Source organism: Coturnix japonica, chromosome 3, assembly GCF_054131305.1.
Source record: "Coturnix japonica strain WE chromosome 3, WE-NBRP24, whole genome shotgun sequence".
In the NCBI taxonomy this organism is placed as follows: domain Eukaryota; kingdom Metazoa; phylum Chordata; class Aves; order Galliformes; family Phasianidae; genus Coturnix; species Coturnix japonica.
The window spans coordinates 30138016-30161085 of NC_140665.1; the positions used below are offsets into that span (position 1 = coordinate 30138016).

The 23070-nt window shown below is 54.6% G+C and overlaps 2 protein-coding genes across 4 annotated transcripts in view; both read right to left on the bottom strand.

The window, feature by feature from the left end:
* Positions 1-854: 854 nt before the first annotated feature.
* On the bottom strand, positions 855-12994 carry CAPN11 (calpain 11). The gene is made up of 22 exons (XM_015857688.3): positions 12963-12994; positions 10790-11072; positions 10219-10288; positions 8931-9049; positions 8712-8845; positions 8438-8606; positions 7585-7668; positions 7414-7499; positions 7121-7195; positions 6026-6186; positions 5786-5955; positions 5577-5588; positions 4983-5194; positions 4786-4825; positions 4474-4539; positions 4156-4213; positions 4000-4064; positions 3191-3259; positions 3008-3086; positions 2448-2564; positions 2316-2374; positions 855-2105 (listed from the first exon to the last, which is right to left on the bottom strand). Exons 2-22 carry the CDS (start codon positions 11033-11035, stop codon positions 2079-2081), a joined length of 2118 nt encoding a protein of 705 aa, XP_015713174.1. The 5' UTR covers positions 11036-11072; positions 12963-12994; the 3' UTR covers positions 855-2078.
* A 1762-nt stretch (positions 12995-14756) lies between these two features.
* The window catches only part of TMEM63B (transmembrane protein 63B), a 35076-nt gene continuing 26762 nt past the window's right edge, over positions 14757-23070 (bottom strand). For 2 of the 3 annotated variants that reach the window (XM_015857687.3, XM_015857685.3), the window contains 17 exons: positions 22808-22859; positions 22410-22518; positions 22109-22179; positions 21503-21583; positions 21232-21355; positions 20822-20955; positions 20533-20670; positions 20130-20283; positions 19696-19802; positions 19051-19137; positions 17852-17917; positions 17562-17724; positions 17313-17418; positions 17046-17213; positions 16813-16928; positions 16416-16496; positions 14757-15893 (listed from right to left, as the gene is read on the bottom strand). In XM_015857687.3, coding sequence (XP_015713173.2) covers positions 15729-15893; positions 16416-16496; positions 16813-16928; positions 17046-17213; positions 17313-17418; positions 17562-17724; positions 17852-17917; positions 19051-19137; positions 19696-19802; positions 20130-20283; positions 20533-20670; positions 20822-20955; positions 21232-21355; positions 21503-21583; positions 22109-22179; positions 22410-22518; positions 22808-22859 — 1922 coding nt within the window. In that variant the 3' untranslated portion in view covers positions 14757-15728. The remainder of the gene's footprint in view (positions 15894-16415; positions 16497-16812; positions 16929-17045; positions 17214-17312; positions 17419-17561; positions 17725-17851; positions 17918-19050; positions 19138-19695; positions 19803-20129; positions 20284-20532; positions 20671-20821; positions 20956-21231; positions 21356-21502; positions 21584-22108; positions 22180-22409; positions 22519-22807; positions 22860-23070) is intronic. The other variant, XM_015857686.3, reaches the window with a different exon arrangement.

Below are 23070 nucleotides of genomic sequence, written 5' to 3' on the forward strand. Positions count from 1 at the left end.
GGATCACCAAAGACGTGCTGGCTTTCTGGGGAGCCTCTCCCCACCCAGTGCTGGCTTCAGGATGCTGCCGGCACCCAGCTGCTGGTGTAGGGGTGCAGGAAGGGGGCTGCCCCCCCCAGCCCTCTTCTCACACAAAGGTCGCTTGTACCCTCAGGCCTGGCATTCCTGCTGCTGAGGGATGGGGCATCCAAGGGGGAGATGGAGCCTGAGTACAGCTGCCAGGGCAGCTGCTGAGGACAGCCACAGCCCGCACACAGCCAGGCTGGGGAGGACAGACACTAGCAGCTGGAGAGACACAGGAGACCCCCAGGCAGGCAGACACTCCAAGAAGGCAGGGGATGGGATGCCATGGCAGCAGCAGAGGGCCAAGCCAGGCCGCTCCCTGTGGCATTTGCTGGCAGCTGGGAACCCCCACCTGCTGACCCCCTGCAGATTGTGGGCTGCCAGCTGCTGGGGCCGGCAGGGAGAGGAACCACCAGCTGCTGTCTGGAGGGGGCACCTGTCACCATAGAGCCAAGCGGGAGTGTGCCCTACAATGGAGCCTTGTGTGCACCATGGGGCTTGCAGCTGGGACAGTGCTGACAGCTCCCATACTACCCAAAAAGGAAGGCTGGGCCCAGCCACACCCAGGCCAAGCTAAGCTGTGCTAGTGGGGCACAACTACCCACTTTCCACAGGCCCTGAGCCCCCACGCACCAAGATCCCTCCAGAGCAGCCCCTTACCTCACACAGGGCCTTCTGCCCCTGCACACTGGCTGTGCCGGGACCCAGCCACCCTCCGTCCCATGCTGGGGACTACCACCAGCTAAGACCGGGACCCCCTGTTGTATAAATCATTACCAGCTGAGCCCCTGTCCAACAGAGCTAGGTTTATTGCCCCGAGCACAAAGAGAGGAAGCGAGCCTGCCAGGAGGGCAGGAGTGGTTATTGCTGCAAGCACGGCCTCTGGAGACCTGGGCCTGGGAGCAGCTAAGGGCCTGCCTGCCTTGGTTGGGCCTTTGCCCACTGCCATGCTGGAGCCACCCCATCATCCACAGGAACAAACAGGGCTGAGGAGTGTGGAGAAGTGCAAATACATTGGCACAGGAGCACATCTGTGCTGAGTGAAGGAGCCTGAGGGCTGTAGAGATCATTACAATGTGAAAGGAGGGGGTGAAGAGGAAAACAGACAACTGTGTACTAGAGAAATGCCTCCCAGCCATCAGCGCTCCTCCTTGGCCCAGCTCCACCTGGCAGCAGGAAGGGAGGCTAGGACAGCCCTGGGGTAAAGGCTGTAGTGGTGTGGCTGTGTGTGCATAGGATGAGAGGAGCACGGTGGGATGTGTTACAGTGGCATGTGGCAGGACAGTGCTTAAATGATAGGCTGTAGCCATACGGTGGGACAAAGTGGGGCAGAGAGTGAGGGGTGGGAGGAAGAGTTTGAAGGCCACGCAGAAAGAGTTTGCAGCAGAAGGTATTGAACACCAGTGTCCTGACCAGCTGCAGCTCCACGCTTTGGTCATGTTTAGTGCTGATGAGTGCAAGGCAATAGCATTAAGAGTGTGCACCTTCTCACCCTGGCTCCCCATGAATCAGCTGCCCTGCCTAAGCAAGGCAGCATCTGCTGATGCTCCCTGGGACTTGTAGCACATGCCACATGGGATGAGACAGAACTGGAGCAAGCAAAACACATCCTCCTCCTCTTCCCCCCCACAGCTCCCACCTCTCCCCAGGTGGACAGCCCCTACCCTGCTCCTGTGCTTGCCTCTAAGCAGCTGCCCCAAAGCTAGGTGCAGTGACCTACAGACTCCCCATGCTGCTTGCCCTCCTTCTCTTCTGGGGTGGGACAAGAGGAGGAGAAGCTTGGAAAGCAAGCCCAGCCCAGAAAAAGAGAAGGGCAGCCCCTGCCTGCCTTGACCCCTGCAAAATGCTCCGTGGGTGAGGGTGGAGCGAGGCGTGCTGAGAGGCAGGGTTGGTGGCTCAGCGTAGGATGGAGCAAGAGGAGGGAGATTATCCTGTGTCCATGGACCCAGAGGGAGGCACTTGGAGGTGGCCTGGCCTGCCGGAGTGTCCTAGTCACAGCGTATCTGTCCTGGCTCCTAGCCGCACATTGTCAGCAGCAGCCACTGCGGAGAAGGAGAGAGAATGAGCAGGGGCTGGTGCATGCAAACCCAAAGTCCCTCTGAGAACAAGACCTGACAAAGCTCCCTTTTGCATCTCTCAATCTTTTACACCTATAGGGCCGGAGGGCACTCTACCACCCACCCCAGGTGTCCCATCCACTTTAGTATCTTCTCCCCTTATCTCCACCCCACCTCACTGCACCGAGCTCTCACCTCAGCGATGTTCATGACGGCGGTGCCAGTGCCGTCAGGATCCATGCTGCGGAAGAACCCTGCAGGGCACAAGGGCAAGATGAGCAACACGTTCCTCTGTCCCTGCCCTCCCCAGCCTGGAGCAGCACTCACTGAACATCGTCTCCAGCTTCACCAGGCAGCAGACAAAGTTGTCAAAGTCCACACCCGACTCAGCATCTGCATAACGGGCAACCACCACCTGATGCAGCTTGTTATTCAGCTTGAAACCTGAAAGGCAGAGAGTACTCAGCACCCACAAGAAGTGGGAGAAGATGCAACTATCAGAGTTCATGGTCTCACTGGAAAGGGCCTACACCCCACCCAAGGAAGGGCACTGAGTCCAGCCTTGGTAGGAGTAAGAGATGCTCGCCCTGGAGCTATAGCCCATTGCCAAATGAATGTTAGCTCATTGACCCGACTTTGCCAGGGTGGGACCTCACAGGTGAGATGAGGATGGCTGGGACAACCCTGTGTGTATCCTGGGCTCTGAGGGTGCCAGCAGCAAGCAAGGATTGGTTGGAGAGAACCCAGCTTAGACATGGGCCTCATCTCATGACAGATTGGCTCAAAGCTCACAATGTAGGCTGGTTCCACAGTTCTCCACCTACTCGGGATAGGGCTCCTACAGCTTTCCTCCACCCTCAGCCCAGCCCCATCCTCTCCAGACTTACCAGCTGACTCTAGAGCCATGCGCATCTCGTATGAGCTCATGGTGCCTGATTTATCCAGGTCATACTGGCGGAAGATTGTCTGCAAAAAACATCACAGAGGATGTGAATGGCAGGCCCTTCCTGCAGCTTGGTCATTCCCCTGCCCCAGAAGGGTGCCATCCCTTGCATCCCTCTCCTCCTTACCAGCCAGCTGCGGATCTTGTTCCATAGGATCTGGAATTCCACCAGCCCCAGGCGGGCGCTGCCATCTTTCTGGACAGCAGAGGGTTAAGGAGAAGGCAGCCAGAAAAAGGGTGGAGTAGCAGAGCAGGCAGAGAGTGGCAAAGCAATCAGACCCTGGGTACCTTGAGTGAGAAGAAGCATTTCAGCCAGGCCAGTTCTTTTTCAAGTTCCCTCCCCATCCTGCAGCACAGGCAAGATCAGAGCCCGCAGGCCAAAAGGGAAAGTTCAGTGCTTAAAGCAGCTGCTGTGCAGCTCCCAAGGAACATCCAACTTTGGCTTAGTGCTGCCATGCAGCAAACAGGATGCTAGGACATATCTGGAAAAGAGCTCAGAGCAACTTCTCTGTGTTTGCCTGACCCCTCCAATTGCACATCCTTGTGCAAGCAGGAGCACAGCCCATGGCTCCTGTTACATGTTTACACCTCTCATCCTCAACCATAGGATGGTTTTGGGGGAAAGAACCCCAGCAACACTCTTACCCCACCGAGAATGCTTTAAGCCTGCGTGGTCTCACAGCATGCCGTGCTAGGGTGAAGTGTGGGTGCTGGCTGCTGTGTGTACCCACAGGAAATTGAAATACTGCACACTTGCTGCTGGCTGCCATCCCGCAGCACCCTCAGTGCAGCCACAAAGACCCTTTCTGCCCTTTTCCCAGTTACACAGCCTTGGCACAACTAGACAGTCAAGCCCTAGTTCCCACGGAGAAGTGTCCTGGCTGCCAGGCTGAGTGCCAGGAATGCCAGCCGCTGCCCACAGTGCCAAGAGGATACATCCATCAGGTTGACCATGTTACGGCAGGAGTCCAGACTGAACCCATCCGTCTTCAGATCTTTGTCTGAGGAGGAATGAGGAGGGGGATCATGTGCATCAAAGCACAACCTGCTGAACCTGCCTGGGTTACAGGGGAAGAGGGGAAAAGCACTCACGTCTAGCAATCACTCTGTTCAGAATCGTCTTGAGCTCAAAGACGCTGATTTCCATGTCCTGCAGTAGGAGCAGAGTTAGTAGAACCTCTTGCCTCCCCCCACCCCTGGGGGTAGCTGAGCTGAATTTCAGCATTTACTGGTGTGCAGGGCTGGGGTGAAGCACGCTATGGGCTGGAGCTTGCTGATGGAAGAGATGGGCCCCTCGGAAGTTGTGAGAGCCCCCACAGAGCCCCTTGTTCTGTGCAGCTCTGATGGCCAGCGGTCTGATCCCCTTTCTACACTCTCGACTTGCCATAGGCTTGGCAAAACTGTACCCACCTCCCCTGCCAGCTGCTGGAACATGTTCTTGAAGCCATCCTCAATGTCATCCTCGGTTATTTCCTCCTGAGGCCAGAAAGAGAGATTAGTAATCAAAGCCAGGTACTGTTCTGCCTCAGAGGTTCAACAAATACCTGAGCCTCTGGGTGAGAAGTTCCTCCTCCCACCTTTACTCCTTCTCATGTCCCCACCATTGAGATCCTTGCAGCCAGTCTCTGCCACAGTGCCATCCCAAGCCCACACAGCCACCTCCTGCCCATGGCTCCCACTCCTCAGCCCCAGACTCAGCTAAAGGAGACTGGTGGCTCCTACCTCATCTGCCAGGTCTGCCGAGATCTCTTCATCCAGCTCCCTGGGGGCAGAAAAGGGGAGGGGAGGGCACACACGGTGATGGAGGGCAGTGGAATCTGCTCCAGCACTCACCAACACATGTGATGGCCTGGGCCAACACATTCCCTAACTAGGCAAGGGGCTGGGACTTGGCAGAAGGCTTTATGGTGAAGACTCACGCTGTGTCCGACTGCTTCTCGGTAAAGACCCGCAGGATGAAGTCGGCCTCCTTGTGCGGCTCAAAGGTGGAGGGCACAACGATGTACTCGCCAGGGGGCAGCCGGATCTGGTTGCTCACTTCCCTCAAGTTGATGAAGGTTTCAGAGCGTGCCCGGGACTGGTTTCGCAGGAAGAAGTCCTTCTTCAAGTGCACATTCTGGCTGCCCTGGGCCTGAGGAACACACACTGTTGTGGGGAACAGCCCAACAAGAAGGGAATCCATAAGGAACAGTGGGACCAAGCAAGTGCAGTGGGGCAGGACATCCTCAGCCCTCAGCCCAAGCAGCTCTGCTGGAACAGGTGCCTGGTCCCACTGCACCCCTGCCCAGTGGCTGCCTGTGGAAGAGCCCTAGTTGTCCTTCCTAGGAAGGACCATCCCTCCCACACAGAGGTACTCAGCACCCTTTAGCACCCCAACCGTTGCCAGTCTGGTGGAAATCCCACGCCACGGGGCACAGGCAAGCACACATGCCTGTGGGTCTGCATCAACCCATTCCTGCCCACTCCTGTGCTCCCCTCCAAGAGGCAGATGGGTCTGGTGGCTCAGCACGTACCTCCTCAGGAACCTGCAGGGAAGAGAGAAGGAAAATGAGAGTGCCATTACTGGGGTTCTCTCTCCTATGGCAGATGGAGGGGGTGATGCTGACCCCCAGAATGGCCAAATCAGGTGGGAAAGGATTCCCTCAGGACAAGGATGCCAGGTCCACATGGGATTGGCAGGGCTAAGCTAGTCTGAAGGAAGCAGCACTGGGGTTGGGGTTACCTCGTAGACAGCGAAGCCGATTGTATGCATGTCGCCCCCTACTCGCCGCTCCCTCCTACGGTGCTTCTGCATCAGGGCCACCAAGAAGCTGCAGGCCACCTCGTCATCCCCAGGGTCATCATCCTCTTCCAGCAGCTTGATCTTAAACTGGGGATTGATCCAGAATGTGGCTGGAGGAGGAAGACATGGATGATACACCTGACTGAATCACATCACCAAGAGTGGAGATGCGGGAGGTACCTGGGTTGTTCCTGCAGCCCCCAGCAGTGCTCCCTCGGCGCCATGTGCCCTCGAACACCTGTGTGTGCCACCTGCTGAGCTCATCTTTGGTGAGGGCGTCGGGGGTTAGGTTGCAGATCTCCAGCCTGGAGAACTCCCTCATGAAGTCCCGAAAAGACATCCTGTGGGAAAGCAGGCAAAGGTTAAGGCCAAGACATGGCTGAGGAGTGAAAGCAGCTCTGGACTCAGCCCCAGCTGTCTCTTCTAGGTGGAGAGAGATGGAAATCATCCCAAAGCCCCTTCTCATGGCAGCGAGCTGAATGCTAGATGTCCTGTTGCGGAACAGGACTCATATGAACCAGGATGTCTCTAGTGCGGTTGGCACCCACCACCTCTTTCACCCTAAGTCTTGAGGAATGGGATGGGGCACTGGGGGCACAAAAGCCAGGACTACTGGCAAGCAGCCTGTCTAGGTGACACAAGCTGAACAGCTTCAGCCTGCCTACCACAGTGTGTGACAGGGATCAGAGCAAAGGGCTCCTTTTGTTCAATCTCCCATCTCCAGTGGAGGCCAGCAATAGTGGCAGAGGGAGCAGATAAGAGCAGCATCACCCCAACATCCAGCAACACAAGACCTGCACTTGAGGCTCACTCAGACCATCAGTGTTAATAGCCACCCAGGATCCGGACTCATCAATCACACTTTGAACTTACAAAACACCCCTGCAGTGCAGAGTCCCACAGGCTTCCAACATCTGCCTAAGCTGCTGTTCTCTGGTGACCCCTTTGTTCTGGTGGTTTTAGAAGAAAAGAAAAAGCTTCTTCCTGCTCACTCTGCATTTCCAGTTCCTTCTCAAGTACTTAGGTTCCCCTTTCAACTACTTGACAACACCACATAGCTGTGGCCCAGCCACCACCCTTTGGTGAAGATCCCTTACCTAATATTCAACCTATTAACTAGATCAGATAAGAAAATGTTACCAGGCTTTCTAGCAATGGAACAGCTAATAAAGGTAGGTCTTGTGTTCTGGGACAACTGCAGGTTCCCTTTCAGGCTCCCCTGCTCATTCCCAAACTGGATGCTGAAGAAGAGCAGCACTTTGCTCTGGCACTCACCAGAACTCTCCATCCTCCATCTTCAGTTGCAGCTCTTCTCTGTCACTGGGATCAATGTTGTCCCACTCAGGAGAGCTGGAATAGGCAGAGGAAAACAATTAGAGGAGAAATACTCAAGGTGAGCTACGATGTTTCCAGTGCTATGCAGTTTGGAGTTGGCCCTCAAAAGACTCATTCCCTGTTGTGAAGGATACAGTATGCTGTGAACTTCTACTTAGCAGCGCTGTGCAAGAGCTGTCCCAACTGTTTCATTAGCAGTGCCAGCAGCTCACTGAAGTCCCACCTGAACTTACCCATCACTCCAGGCTCCAGTCCACTCCACCTGACCCCAGGGGTTTCTGATACGGACGAGCTGTTCCTGCTGACCCCGGTAGTTCACCTGCCAGCCATCAAATGCAGAAAGTCAAACCCACACCACAGGCCTCAGCATTTTAGCTCTATACAGTCTTATGTACCCAACTCACATCTTTGAAGGCTGTGACAGAATAGGCATGGCCCTTCACCAGTTTCTTGAAGGTCACTGCTTCCATATCAAAGGCACTTGTGATCTGAAAAGAACATGCAAACCTCAGGTGTATGATTCATGTAGTTCTATTCCCCTACCTCTTCTTAGAGGAGGCTGAGACATTGCAAGGACAATGACCCTTTTTTTCGCAATGCTCCAGTCAGGAGCACTGAAGATTCATCGTGAAACCACTCAAACTTCAAAAAGTAAAACATTGTTTTGTGCTTCTTAAAACACAGCATTGTCACCAGGAGCACAGAGGTAGTGTCCTCATTAGCTACAAAACAGCTTACACATCAGTCTTAGCGATACACACACACTGCTGGGAGTGACAGTCTCTTTAGCAGTAGTATACCCCAGCCACACATTCAATGCAGGCAGTAGCTAACCCTGTTGCGTTTATTACTACTCCAACTTGCCAATCCAACAGGTACTGCTGTCAGTGGTGACAGAGAGGGTGCACACTGTTGTTTGTAGCTAAGAGGGAGAAGATGGAAGTGCCCAGCTCAGCTAACATGCAGATGCTGATACAGGATGCAGCCAGAGCTCTATGCAGAGCCTTGTTCAGCAGCCTGGCTTCAGATGGATGTTTCCCATTGCATCTAAACAAGACCATTCCAAGTCACTAAGGTACAGCCCCGTGCCCTTCAGCTGTCACACTGGTTCTCAGAAAGAGGCGAAAGAAGTTCCCTCCCATCCAGAGTCCCAGCAAAATGACCACTTTGTGTTTGGAGGAGGGCTGTGAGGCCTCACTTTGGGCACCACTGGAGAAGACATCCATAATTCACTATGAAGAGCAGTGTGATACTTACATCAATGGAGCAGCCCAGCAAGGACCCCCTCTCCAGTGCCTTGCGGATGATGTGGCCCATGTTGCGCGGTGCCCGCTTGAGGTCATACATCTCTGCTACGCCGCCAGTGAAATCCTCAAAGCCCTCAGTGGTGCTGCCCCCTGAGAGTGACTCGTAGCAGCCATTCAGCCTGAGCACCAGGCAGTGAGAGGGAGATAAGAGGTGATGAGGGCACAGTGCACTGCTGCTCCACCCCACCCCCCAGCAACTTTGTGCCCACAGTGGTGGGACTCACTTGGCGTAGGCCTTCTCCAGCAGAGCACTCCAGAACTCTGTGCACTCTGCTGAATGCACAAACAGGAGCTCCCCATCCTTGGTAGGCAGCAGGTCGTCCACCACCACGTCCACCCACTCACCAAACTGCCAGATCTGAGGGGAAGAAGGGGTGAGCAGGACATCCCTGAGGGATGTCCCCAACCCACCAGCTGTGCAGAGCCAGGAGTTCCCAGCCTACCTGGAAGTGGAAGATGCCAGCGTAGTCCTCCTGGAAGCTCTGCCCGTGGGGCACCACACGGTGCAGGAGTTCCTCGTTGAGAGTGAGGGAGCCAATGGCAGCCAGCAGCCAGCAGTCACCTGGAGAGGGAGAAACAGCTTAGCCAGCGGTGGTGATGGGTGCAGGGCCGAGCAGAAGCCCTTAGCATGCTCTCCCTCTGAACCAGGTGCTGCATCACAAGGGCAGCCTGCAGGAGGTGGCATTCTGTCCTGTGCGGCGCCCTGCACTGGGCTCCAAAAACAAGTGGAGAACCTGTGGAGAGGTCCATACCCCTTGCTCCTAGCCCATGCAGTATAATGGCAGGTGCCTGGACAGAAGCATTGGCTCAGGGCAGAGAAGGAACAATCCTCTGTGACCTGCTGTCTGCATCCAGGCCACCATGACAGCACCAGCAGCTCCTCCTGCAGTCATTTACCTGGAGCCTCCTGAGCACTCCATGTATCTCAGGACAGTGACTTTTGTAATGCAATTACACTTTGCATTTTAATAAGTTTCCCATTGTTTTCAGTCACCAAGCAAGAGGATTAATGCTGGTGCCTTGGCTTCAAGTTCCAAGCAATAACACTGCAATTCTCCTTCCAAGTGCTATTAACTGTAAGTGCTGCTCTGTGCCAGCACTGCTTTTTCCATTCTTTGCCTTGGTTCTCCTTCCTCTTCTTTTAAATCCTGTCATACATTAGCCTGGAGCCTGTATAACTTGTGCTGGGCTGTGGTTGACAAACCTTGCCTTCCTAATGACCAATGGAGAATCACCACAGTGCCCCAGGCTGTTAACACGCTCCAGTTACCACCACAGTCCTGAAACCAGTCTGCTCTGTTAAGGTGCACAACATTCTCACCTTGATCCAGGTCAGAAAACACTGCTGATGGCAGCCAGATCTGGTTTTGGAGATCACTGACTCGCAGTTCCCAGCCTTGCCAGCCTTCCCCACCCACTAACACTGCTCTCCTTATCTCAGTACCTGTGCTTCTCCATTTTTATGAGGCCTTAGCCTACATCTACCAGGAGTCAGTATCCCCTGCTGCCTTACAGCTTCTACCACCCTACACGAGGAGGGAGCTTTGAGTACAGGGATGGTTGTGCATAGGCTGGCAAGAAAACACACCGTGAGGGCCTGCAGAGAGATGCTGTGAAACCCATCCACTCAGCACCTTCTCTACACAAATTGCTCTTCTCCAAGCACACTGACCCTCCCCAGCTGCTGCTGCTCTCCAGACTGAAGTTTGGGGACAGGACTCCAGCACTTACCCAGAGCTCCCTGGCAGATATCTGTCCGGGTTGCACCACCAACAATGAACTGAGGGTCATCCACTAATTCCTGCATAAAGAGAGAATCAAGCATTGGATCTCAGCAGGACCTGTGCCCATCGCAGTTCTGACTCAGGAGAATGGGAGAATCATCCCTGAGATGCACCCCACCTGCCCTCTGCCATGGAAAACTGCTCACATCAATGCCATCACAGGAAGGCAAGACCTTCTTTAGCAGCAAATGGCTAGATGAGCATTGCCCCTGCACTCATGGCACCAATGGATACACAACCCAGTCACTGTGGGTGTCACACCTATGCTGGGACATGCAGAAGCAATGGCACAACTCTCCCATTGTAAAGCCCAACACGTGCTGCCTAGAGGAAGAATGGCATGCTAGACACAATGCTCTCTGAGTGCTCAGTGAGCGTTATTCCTCTGGGGAACGAGCAATGAAACACACTTTAAAGGAAGTTTAAGCACAGTAAGATGCAAACTGAAGCCAAACTGCAGCTTGGCACACCACATTAATGCAGAAACTGCAGGCGAGGGACACAAACCCAGCACTTACCGATGGACGCTTCCACTCTACGCCCCGTGTCTTGCTGGAGTGTGGCCCCAGCTCCTTGAAGCCAAGGGCAGTAGGACCAGCTGGGAACTGGGGGTCCCTGAAGAGGGCACCGCTTTCAATGCACGCTTGCTTGAGGGCCTCATAGTCCTGGTTGAGGTACTTGACAGCGTTGTTGTGCTCGCCAACCCCCTCTGCTCTCAGGCGGTCCCTCTGCAGCCGGGCAGCGATCCCTCCAAAGGGCATCATAGCTGGGTACTGGCACCGCTACCTCCTCCTCTGTGTCCTGCAATGAAATGGGCACTGTGAGGCTGCGGCATCCCTGGGATGGGAAGACACACTGTGAGGATGTGAGGCTGGGAAGGCCTCCCCCAGGCCCCGTGCCCGGTGCAGACAGAGGTGCCTTTTTGCTCAGAAGCTGGCCATGGCCTCCAGCCCAGCCGTCACGCTCCCATGCCTTCAGGGAGGCTCAATGAGCAGAGCCACTTTGACAGCAGGCTGGAAAGAAATAGCGTGCTAACTGCTGTGAGGAGCCTCCCCGTCCCCTCTGCACACGAGAGCTGAGAGCAGAGGAATTCCAAGCACTTTCTACCTCTGAAAATCACTTCTTCCAGCTCTATGCCTTGTCCCTAAACCTCTTTGCAGGGACAGCTTTCTGGTCACCGAGACCTTCCCTATCCGACTTTCCTGATGAGCATAAGCAGCTGCGGGGCTGCTTCTCTGCTACACAGCCACCCATGGCTGCCCAAGCACTGAGTCAACAGGACGGGAAGGGAGGAGCTCTCCGGGGAGCAGAGGCAGCTCTATCTGTGGGGCGCTGGGAAGGAAGAGGTGTGACAGCCCTTCCCCAGAGCACAGGGTGACTTGACTCAGGCTCAAGAGCAGGACTGTGCAGCCTGTCTGGCCCAGCTCCTGCTCGTAAAGCCAAACACCCCAGAGGTTTGACAGCACAAAGCAGCAGAACAACCCTTGGGTGAATGACCCATCTGCTCTCACCCTGCCAGAGCCAGCAACACCCAAGAGAAGCGTTGGGGATGGCAATGCCAGCCTGCTGCTTGCCCAGCAACCTGGCTATGGAAAGTCCCCTGTACCAAAGTGGTGCAGTAGCCATGGGAAGGCAAGTAGCACAAAACAGAGTGCAGGCTCATGGAGCACAGACATGGCTGCTAATCCCAAGGCCTGTCCTCCTCAGCATTCCAGAAGGAACATCTGCTCCACTCTACCACCCCTATCCCAAAGGCAGTCTCAGTCCCTCATCTTTCCTCCTCAACAGCTCCGAACCAATGGCACAGCCACTCTGTTGACTCCTGCTTGGTAACCAGGACGCTGACAGCAAGGTGTGTGTTACCTCAAGACCAGAGGGGTGATTCCTCCCGACTGCTGCCCAGCAGGGCTGCACAACAAGGAACCCAAGCACTGCACCCAGCTCCCGCCTGGCACGGAGGGGAATCCTCCTCCCTGCAACCTTCCCTTACGGTCCAGCCCCAGGCAGGGCTGCAGCAGAGCCGTGCACAGCCGGGCTGTGTCACCAGGCCAGTTATTCTTAGTGCTGTTACTCAGAGCACTCGGGCAGGCTGTGCTGGGTGGCAGGCGGGGGTCACACAAGCGCAGGGCATGGGAATGCATCGCAGACCGCAGGGTGGGACAGGAGCTGTGTGGGTCATGGTGTGATGGCAGGGGGTTTCCCCACAGAGATGCTGATGGATGCTGTGGGCACACAGCGGGCAGGAGGAGGTGTACAGCCAAGCAGAGCACAGCCAGGCTGCAGCACGGCTTTCCATAGGGTGCTACCTACAACTGCAGTAGGACGCAGCGCTGGCGGCACCCCGGTCTCCCCAGGTGGGAGCACTGCACAAGCAGAGCCTCGGCCGGCACCGCCCGCAATCTGTGCAGGCCTCCAGCCGCTCTACATGGGGACGGGTGGGCCCGGCGCCGCTCTGTCCGCACCCCGAGCCCCGCAGCCCGAGGGGATGTGGCCGCAATGAGGCCCGGCCCGCAGGCCTCAGCTCCGCACCCCGGGGCAGGGCGGCTCCCACGCGGCCGGGATACCGCGCCCCGGAGCCCCGCAGCGGAACGGGACCAGACGGGACCAGACGGGACGGGTCCCCCGGGTCCTCCCGCCGCGGGCCCACCGCGCTGAGAAGGGAGGGAGGGCAGGGCAGGGCCGGACACTCACCGTTCTCCCGGCGCGGAAGCCGCCGCCGCCCTGCCCGGCTCGGCGCAGCGGAGGAGGAGTTAGTGCGGGCAGGATGTGCGGGCGGCCCGCGGGCAGGGGGAGCCGCGGGCCGTTAAAGGCGCAGCAGCCGATGGGATCAGCCCGCTGCTCCCCGCTGCTCCCAGCTCTCCGAGCCGCCCCGCCGTGACTCAGCGTGCCGCTATGTGGGGCGGTGCCGCCCGCAGCGCCGGGCTGTGCTGCTACCTGCTGCCCGGCACTGCACGCTGCGCTCCCAACGGCGGCTCTGTGCCCCGAGGCTCCCGGCTTCTGTCGGTGCCCTGACGGCACTCGCAGCTCCGGCCGTGCCCCCTCTCTGATCCTGACCCCACTTTATCTCCTCTCCGTGGCCTTTTAAGCCGTTTTCAATGCTCCCATGTAATCCTTCCGCGGAGGCCGCCCTCCCCTCCCCGCCGTACCCACAGGAACGCGGCAGCAGGTGCTGCACTCGCTCTCGCCTCCCGTACCCCCCTGTGCATTCCTGTACTGCCCCTGCCCGGTGTGCGGCATTCCTACCGCAGCAATGAGGGCTGTTAGTGCCCAGGTGAAAGGGAGCGGGGTGCTGAGGTCAGAGCTGGGCCAGCCCTCACCTTGCTGCAGGCAGCAGCCGCTTACACAACTCAATCAGGGCATTTGGCCAGGCCAGGCCCAAGGCTTCCTTAGGAACAGCCCTGCTGCTGCGGCACGCCTTGCAGGCAGCAGAGGCAGCCCCCTGCTGCAGCCCCCCTCCCACTGCCACACAAAGACAGACTACAACAACAACAGCTTTTTTTTTTTCCTTTTTGTTTTGTTTCCCCCTTCTTTTGTACACAAATATATACAGGGTATTATACACATCTCTACACAGACAGTGCCAAACCCAACCCAGCCCTCCGCGAGCCGCATCCCAACAGCAGGGCCGGAGCACCCAGCCAGCCCCCAGCCTGCATCCTGGGGTAGGGACATGGACACAGACCTCCAATCCACCTCGTTGAGCCTGTTCCTGCAGGAGACTGGTTACAAGTACCGTGCCTCTCCCCACTTGTGTGTGCTCTATATTTACCCCTCCAGGACCCACAATTCTTCACCTCCGCCCCCCATTTCCTCTGGGCTTGGGGTCCTATAGAGAGGTGCAGAGGAAAGGCAGCTCCATCCTTCACACAGCAGCCCTGAAGAGTGGGATCCGCTCCTCTAAAGGAGAGCAAGAGGGAGAAAAGCCAGCGCCAGTGATCACCTTTCTCCACAGCAGAATGCTTCAGTTGTTCAGGTCCATAAAGTGCTTTGAGCTCCAGGGCCTGTGTTGGTGATTGGAAAGGTAAATGACTGTCCCTTCCTCCTGGTTTTGAAGGACCCCAGGAGGGCGGCTGGGTCCAGCTCCAGAAACCAGAGCACACCCACAATGGGTAGAAGGAAGGGAGCAGTATCAGCAATGAGCACCAATGAGGATGGTGGCAGGGGGTTGAGGGAAATAAATATAGCTCGGTAGCAGGGAGATTCATTATTTTTCCTTTACATTTTACACAAGGGGAGGGGGAAAGCAATTAAGGGCCACTGATGCTAACCAGAAACCTCCTCACAAGAACCTCCAAGCAGGGAAGCGCTAGAGGTTCCAGTCTGCCTCTCCTGCCTGCACTCAGCTTCAGACAGTCCAGGCCCCTCTCCCAGTCCTTCCTGCCCCCACCCAGGACATGGCTATCACTAGGGAGGGGCCAAAGGCAGAGGCAAGGAAGGAAGAGCCCTGGGCAGGTGAAGCAGCCCAACGCTGCACAGTGCTGAGGCCGCTATGGTCCAGACCCCTTTCTACCCTCTCCATAGCACCCAGCGGCTCCCCAGTACAGCCCCCCCTGTGCCTAGCCTTGCTCTGCAGACACAGGGCAGCAGAGAAGGCTGCAGTACCACACAGAGGTCAGGTTGATTTGTGTTTGAAAGAGAAGGAAAATGTGCAAAAAAATGCCACTTAAAATGATGCTGCAACCCCCCCACCTGCGCACCTGGGGGAGGAGGGGGATGCACTTGTGGGGAGAGGCTGCCCGCGCCTCCTGCCTGTGAGAAAACGCTCTGCACCCCCCACCCAGTGAGGGGCTGCTCTGTGCTGCTCTCCTGGGTTCAACCTGTCTCCCTGGCCCAACACATGGGGAGAAGAGCGGGACATCACTCTCACCCCCTAGCGCCCCAGGATGTCGCACCCAGGGGATGCCAGAGTGAGGACATGGGAGAAGGGAAGGCAGCACTACTTGGGCACGTGGCACAAAGCCACCCCATCTTCCAATACACTGATTAAAGCTTTTTGTTCATCATCTTCCTGTAAATCTAATAAATTAGTGTTTGAGTTCCTTGCCAGGAGGACAGGGGATAGAGGGAGCAGCTGAGGAAACACTAGAGGTGCCCCTTGGCCTGAGACCCCTCCATAAAGCACCCAGCCTCCCTCCACTCCTGAGGTGCTGGCAGGGTCACCACCTCCTTCCTCCTCAGCCCCTAGGGGTTTACAGTCTGGGTACATGTAACAAAGGTAGTGAGTGAGGAGCAAGCCCGCAGAGGGGCCAGGCAGCGCAGCAGTGGAGGCAGGGAAATGGAGAGCTGGCAGCAGGGCCCCTGCCCTCACTGAAGGTAGTGGCCCTGGGGGTGGGTGAGGGTAGCAGCTGGCCCCCTCAGCTCTGCGCTCCCTTGGCTTTCTCTCTCCCGGTCACAGTGGGCGCAGCCTGCCCCGCTCCTGGGACTCCAGCCCTCCCTCCTGCCCTCCCTCTGCAGTCCCTACTGGCGGATCTCATTCTCTATCAGGCTGTCCTCACACGACTGGAAATCCGTGTCATTCATGCCATCAGTAGTGATGAGCTCCTCATCCTGGGATCCCTGCTCCTCTGACTCAGTTGCTTCACCCTCTGGGGAGGAGTCCTGCAGCACTTGAGCGATGTACTTCTGAAAGAGCAGGGGTGGGGGGGAGCGGGTGGAAAGAAACACTTGTAAGTCTGCTGAGCTTCCTATGGGATTAAGTAGAACTCAAGGGATGAAGCACCGTTCAGGGAAAAGGTTGGGTTTGGAACATGCCGGGAGGGTTTCACCCCCAGATTACATGGCAAGAAGGTGGGCAGCATCACAGAGTCTAAAGATTCTGAGTAAGAAGGGAGACCAGCCCAGATGGATTCATTGCCCTAGCCAAGAGAGAGGCAGAAAGTACATGTACAGCATTCAAGGAGAAGGAAATGAGTGCATGTGGGGGAGTTACAGTTCATATGTAACGCAATTCATCATCCAATATAGGTGAGGAGCACAGAGCCCAACACTTGCTTCCTACCCTCATTGAAAGGCTTTGGGTACTGCCTCAGAAAGGCAAGGAGCAAGGTATTTGGGCAAGAAGGAAAGACTTGCAAGTACTACTTCCTCTTTCTTAAACATAGGCAGGGAGCAGAACAGGGCATGGACATGGAGGTGGGGACTCACAGCGGATTTGGGAGCTGGCAGGTTGGTGGCAGGTCTCCCGTTCTGCCTGCTTTCTGTGGCATCCACCTCTGTGTGCTCGATCTGGAGACGAAAAGCAGAAATGCAGAGAATGCCAGGGTGACACAGCTGCAGGAGCTGCATCCCAGTGAGGCTGTTCCCAAATTCTCTGTGGGTACGGGAACAGCATACACATGGCAATGATGGCATACAGCTCCAGACTGCCTTGGGAACTTTCCCCCATGGAGCTGACACTCTGCCAAGGAACAGGCAGGGACATCTTTCCCTCTGCCCTGTCTCTCCCACACTGCCCTAAATCCCCCTATATTTCACTGCTTAGCTATACTCCCAAGGGAAGGGCTCCCTTCCCCTTGAGCCTCTGCCCAGCGTCCCACCTCACCTTGTAGTTGTGAGCACTGAGGTATTTGAAGTGCCCGAAGCAGACGTGACATAGGCAGATCACAATGGTGATCACGAGAACCACAAAAGTGAACATGGAAGTTGGGGCCAAGAACCCTGGGATGAAGAGAAACCAATGTTAGGGTGCCAAAGCCCAACAGACGGTGTGGTGCCGCTAAGAGGAGGCAGCCAGGGGAAATGCTCAGCCAAGACACTTCCCAGCCTAGCATTTACCTGCACGCATGGTAGAGAAGAAGAGAAGCCAGAAGAGGCATAGGATGGGGGCTGCCACTACTTGGTTCACAGCACCTGAATGGATCTTCTTGTCCAGTTTGGCAGGCAGGTATGCATAGTACAGATTGTACCTGTCCACCAGGTGTTTGAGCAGCATATACATGAGCCCTGAGGGAGAGTTATTAGGAAAGGGCATTGACCTCTTTTCCAAGTGCTTCTGGACAAGAGCAAATATTCCCTGTGCGAGGGCAAAGGGTTGTCACTCACCAAAGGGGACAATGATGGGGCAGGTGATGCTGTAGGTCATGACCACAGTGAATACACACATCATCCACGCGTAAGCAGCCCCAAACTGGAACTCATAGGCCTGGTGCTGCAGGGGAGAACAGAGACCTGTCTGTTTTTACGCTGAGCAGGATATATCTTGCACTTGGCAAGCCCCCGAATGCACAGCCCCCACTGCAGCACCTTCAGCCCTGGGTGCAGGCCATTATCCTCCCCAGCACCACCACTTACCCGCTTGACGTTCCTCCGTTCAGCGGCTGAGCGGGCCAGGCAAAGGCGAATCATGTACATGAGCAAGCCGGGGATGCGCAGCAGGTCCATGGCATTCCCAATGAAAGCAGAGGCGATAACATAGTTGACAAAGAAGGCCCCGTTGTCTGGCAGGAACACACACCTGGGAAGGCGCAATGAGAGCAGATTGCAGGAGATGCTCCCACAGCATAGAAAGGACCAAGACCTGGGTACCACCTTTGGATGATCCCCCACCATTAACAAGGGTTTTTCTTCCCTGCTCCACTTACTCAAATCGCACTGCAGCTTCAGCGAGGAATTTTTTGTCAAACAGCCAGCGGAAAAACACATCCAAGCTGTGGTGAAGGGGGTGAGAAGAAAAGAACAGTCAGAAGCAGCTTATCCAGACATAGACATGCAAATATATGGAAACAGCTCTCAAAAGACCCATAGCTTTGACCATAGACCTCATTGTTCCTTCTTGGGATATGTCATGGGAAATTATGTAAATCAGACACTGGGAAAAACACTACTGCATCCTTAAAGGGATCTAAAGCTTTCCATTCTCATGCATGTTCTTCTCCTTTTGCCCTGATCCTATCGCTATTTTCCTTTCCTCTGCTTGGGTGAAACAACCCTGCAAGGAAGGGGTGATAGACCACAGGGGAAACTACTCAGGTACACTATAACCTCAAGAAGAGAGATAAAAAGTAATTCATTTCTCTCCAGTTCTACACTGTTTTGACATAAAACTGTACAATCTCATGGCACCTCCAGAGCCATGATTCTGATAGACTACAGAGCACCACATGCAGCAGTGGGATGGATTCTGTCCTCAAAAGGAAGTGTTGACATGCTTGTTGGTACACAGCTGAAATGTAACCTTCTGAGAGCATTCACCTGCTTAAGTCACAGAGTTATAAACAACAAGACATTTTAAATCTGGCTGGGAAACCTCACCCTAGTCACCCACTAGGATGGCAGACCATTTTCTGCTGCTGTTAAAAGACTGTCTGTCCCCTATTGGAACTGGCCGATTTAGTCACTGAGGAGCTGTATCCTGAATTTATGGGGTTTAGACTGCCCACCCTACAATCCATAAAGAAGCTCCTATCAGAGTTGACCCTTCCATCATCCTGCTTCTATCTCCCAGATTTCTCTCTCACACAGTTTTTGTTTTGTTCTTGTTCAGTACTGAGCCTATGCTGATGTCTGGCAGCTGATGTCCCACAGGGCATTTCTATAGCCTCTGCAGGAAGATTTGGGGCTCACATCCAGCAGGATTAGCATTCCTGCAGCCTACAAATAGGAAGACCACCCAGCAATGCAGTACAGCCTACTTGCTTCTGGCTGAAGTGGGGGGAATTCACTAGCTTTGTATAGAAATAGGGAGAACAAGGAAGTGCTGCAGGAAAACCACCGAAGGTGTAACTCAACCACCCCCACACCCCAGGTCTCTGTGCTTGCTTGCCCTCCCCTCCATGCTTACCTGCTCAAGCCCAGTGAGGGCAGCAGCAAGACCATGAAGATGAGGAATGTGTAACACTTGTGCATGGTGGTCCTGTTCTCTCCAGATCTGGGGGCAGAGAGAAAGCCATTAACATTGTCATCTCACCAGCACAGGGTACTGCCATGTGCCAGAGACTGAGAGCTACCTGTGTGTGCCCTGCCTGGCCACAGGAAAAAGGCTATGGCAGGGTGCTGACAGAGGCAACAATGATAGAAAGCAGAAGCTAGGTGAAAAGGCAGGTGATTTTTTCTTTTGGGGGGCAGGGGAGGGGAGGAGAGGAAGGGAGAAAGAATAAGCTACCTTCAGTAATCTGCAGCTGCCAGAAGGACTTCCCTTGCTACTAGCATTTCTCAAAGGCACTGGCCCCAGCTCCTCTCACTTTTCCTCTTCTTGCACAAGTATATCACTCTTTGCTCAGTATAAGCCCATGCTGCACAACACTACCCAGCTAACGGCTGGCAGAGCTGTCCACAGCAGACCCCAAGGTGACCAAAAGGTGCCACATAACACCACACTCAAGTGAAAACAGCAAGCCAAGCAAGAGGAGCTGGTCACAGCTTTGCACTAGTGAGAAGTATCGTGATGCCAGGCAACAAGCCAGGAACAGGCACTGGTTGTTCCTACCTGGTCCAATGCGCTTCAAAAAAGGCAGAGTAATACACAATGGTGGGCAGCAGAGCAGAGAAGCACCACAGCAGCAGAGTCGGAAAGAACTGAGTGATGATGGGGTTCTACAACAAGACAGAGAAGAGACTGTGTTACACATGATGCAGCAGCACTTATGCTTATCACAGGTGCTGCATTTACTGATGCAGAGTTTCCAATGCCAGTTGCTACAATGCAGCTCAGCTCAGCCACTCTTAGCACCCCTAGACTGGAGGAGCTTGGGGGGCACATGACATGCAACCCTCTCCTGAACAACCTCTCCTTTGCTCTTGGCCTGCCAGGACTTGGGGTATGCTGACAGATTCTCTTGCTACTCACTCCCTTTCAAGGGCTTTTGTGCCTTGGGATGGCTTCAGTGCTACCCACTGTGCACCCCACCCTGAAGGCCTTACATTGAGGTACTCCACAGGCTTGGTGACATTGAACTTGTCCATAGTGGTGATGATGATTGCAGGGGTGGTGAGGAAAAAAAGGAGGATGAAGAGGACCACATTAATCACCAGGCAGCGGATCCACCAAATGAAGCCCCGGATGGAGAGATGTTCCCTGGGAATATGAAAGAAAAAGGGCATCAAAACCATTCACAGCAAACATCATACTCACACAATATAGCCAGGCCTGAGCCAAGGGAGCCTGGGGAATAAATCTAAGGCTTTCCCCCTCCAAGTTGGATCAGATCTCTAGCTCAGCCAGACTATCCTTCAGCAAGACCACCACCACCCTCAGTTATCACACTGTGAGGGTCCATTCTCTCTTTTTATCTCCACAGACCTGCTGAGCCCCACTTCTGCTCACCAGTAAATGTTTTGTGGGTCAGGAGCATAACTGACAGTCCAGTTGGAAACATGCAGAGATTCACTGCAGGAGGAGGCCCTGGGCTCCCCACGACATGCACAGCCCTGGCATTTGCAAGCGTTGAAGTCTTTGAGGATTCTGGAGAAGAAGAGAAAAAGGGAGATGCTGTGACAGAGGGCCATAGCAGGAACTAGCTGATGTGGATGTCTTGGGGCTGGGATTTCTCTTTTAAAGTAGAGTTGTGAGATGCCACCATCCTGGGAAGGACAGGATCTCTTGCAGTACTCACATGGCTGTGATAGTCTCATTATGAAAGGTGACAAAGGCCATCCCCAGAGGCTTCTCATTCACCTTCTCCTTCTCCCGCTTGTAGTCATCTTTGAGTTTCTCCTCCAGTTTGGTGTAGTACTCAATGGCTTCCACCTGGGCAGAGGGACAGGCATCAGAGCAGAGACCTGGGGACCTCACCCCTTAGAGCTGCCACAGAAGCACAGTGGGGAGACAGCAGGCAGTCAAGACAACCCAGGCTAAGCTGTGGGGCAGCAGCTCTGTGGCCGAGTGCCAGGAGAGCCATGATACACTCCTGGTCCCAGACTGGGTGGCTGGCAGGACCCCAGTATGCTGCAAGTCAGCGTGGGCAGCACAGGGACCCAGTGCCCACAGTACCCCTCCACCCAGCGCCTCCAGCTCTCCTCACACCTCCTCACAGCCCCTGATGACACAGCAGCACAGGTGGCCACAGGGCTTGGGATTGATCATAGATGGGGTGTTCTCCTTGCTCTGCAGGTTGGTAAAGTAGATCCGTCCACGCTCAGCTTTCTTCCTGAAGCAGGAGAGGGGAAGAGAAAGAAAGGTGTCTCAGAAAACCTCCATGGAACCAGATTTGAAGAAGTGGATGAGAAGATCTCACACCTCCATCCACCCTTCTATTGACACCCCAGCTTTCTATCCCCAGCCACGTGCTGGTTACCTCTCAGCATCGAGAAACATCAGCCGAGCCACATCATAACAAGGACGTGCTTCGAGCACAGTGCAGTTGGCATAGGCCTCTCTGTGAATGGAAAACAGCCGCTTGTCATACATGGCTTCGACTCCCTTCTCTATAGTGCTTCTAAACACTACCCTCACTGTTTTTACTCAGGTTCCAATGGAAGACAATAACTTCTTGTTGTTTTGATTTTGGTTAAAAAGAAAAATATACTCTTCTACAAAGAGCACAACCAACAGAGAAGTAACAGCACAGCATCCTGGTGTTACTGCTGGAGTGCCTCCTGCATCTCAATTCTATGAGCTTGACAGCTTTTTCATGATGTGCCCTATCCCGCCATGTACCATGCTGACCTCCCTATGGCTCTGTAAAAGATAGCTTGGCATGTCCCAACACATTGCACATTGAGATAAAAATTCACACAGGAAAATAGCAAAGTCCCCAAAGTAAGAGTGTTCATTGATTTTGATCAGCTTCTGTCCCAGGACTTTCAACTCATTATTGCTGTTCCGGGCAACATCAGCACCACTCCACTAAAAACATTCCTGTTACAGAGCAGCCTTTAATTAAGAAAACAGTGAGACTCACTCAAAATGCTTCTTGATCTTTTCTGGCTCAGCATATTTTGAAATCCCATTGATGAAGAGAGTACGCTTCACCTGAAAGGAAGAACGTGAAGATAGATATGGATGGTATAAAAGATCAGACTGAAGTAAAAAAACAAACAAAAACCCTAACCAGGTGGCATCAAGACCAGCTGCTTCAGAGACCTGCCTTCAGCCAGGCAGAACAAGGAAGACAAACCACAACATTCCCAAACTGCTATGGGAAAGGGAGTGCTTGGCACCCTCTCCCACCCTCTCACTCGGTGAGTTCAGACCCCACTCACCAAGTCATCCTCTTTGTAGCGCATCTTGGAGGTGTGCCGGCGCATGCTGTACACCGTCAGCAGCAGGTACAGGAAGGCAAAGGATGTGTGCAGCCACAGCAGATTATTCCTGACACAAGAGAGAGAAGTGCTTAAAGCCAGCATGAGGTTGCCATTACAACTCAGATCTCTCAGGGACCCCTTCTCCAAAGGCTCTAGGGCCTTGAGCGGTGTAATTCACACAGCATACACATGCCCTGCCAACAACCTCCAGGAGCTCAACGTGGAAACAGAAACAGGGGTAGCAGCCTTTTGTGGAGGGCAGAAACACAACCTTCAAGGAGGTTGCAGCAGATGAATGTCTAGAAGACACATCCTGAGAGTCACAGTAAATCCAACCCACTTCCATCCACACTTACCCAGAATTCAGGTTAGCGATCGTTGTCCTCCCAAAGCTGTATGCATTGTTTTCTGGGGAGAAAGAAGCAGACACAGATACATTCAGTTATACCGATGGGCTGTGGTGTGGTACAGCAGGAACCTCACCTACAAAGCACCCCGAAACCCACGCTTCTCGGGACAATCCTCTGGATACTCCGTTCCCAAAATGGGACAGGAGTCAGCTTTATCTATGTTACTCCCTGGTGGGCTGAGGCCTGTCACTGGAAGCAGCTCCTCCACC

Bases quoted from the DNA above. Each gene is read 5' to 3' on its own strand.
- CAPN11 (XM_015857688.3), bottom strand. From the start codon at position 11,035: ATGATGCCCTTTGGAGGGATCGCTGCCCGGCTGCAGAGGGACCGCCTG. The intron at 8,607-8,711 runs GTGAGTCCCACC...CCTGGTGCTCAG, and splicing joins CTGGAGAAGGCCTACGCCAA to GCTGAATGGCTGCTACGAGT. The intron at 7,196-7,413 runs GTAAGTTCAGGT...TGCCTATTCCAG, and splicing joins ACTGGAGCCTGGAGTGATGG to CTCTCCTGAGTGGGACAACA.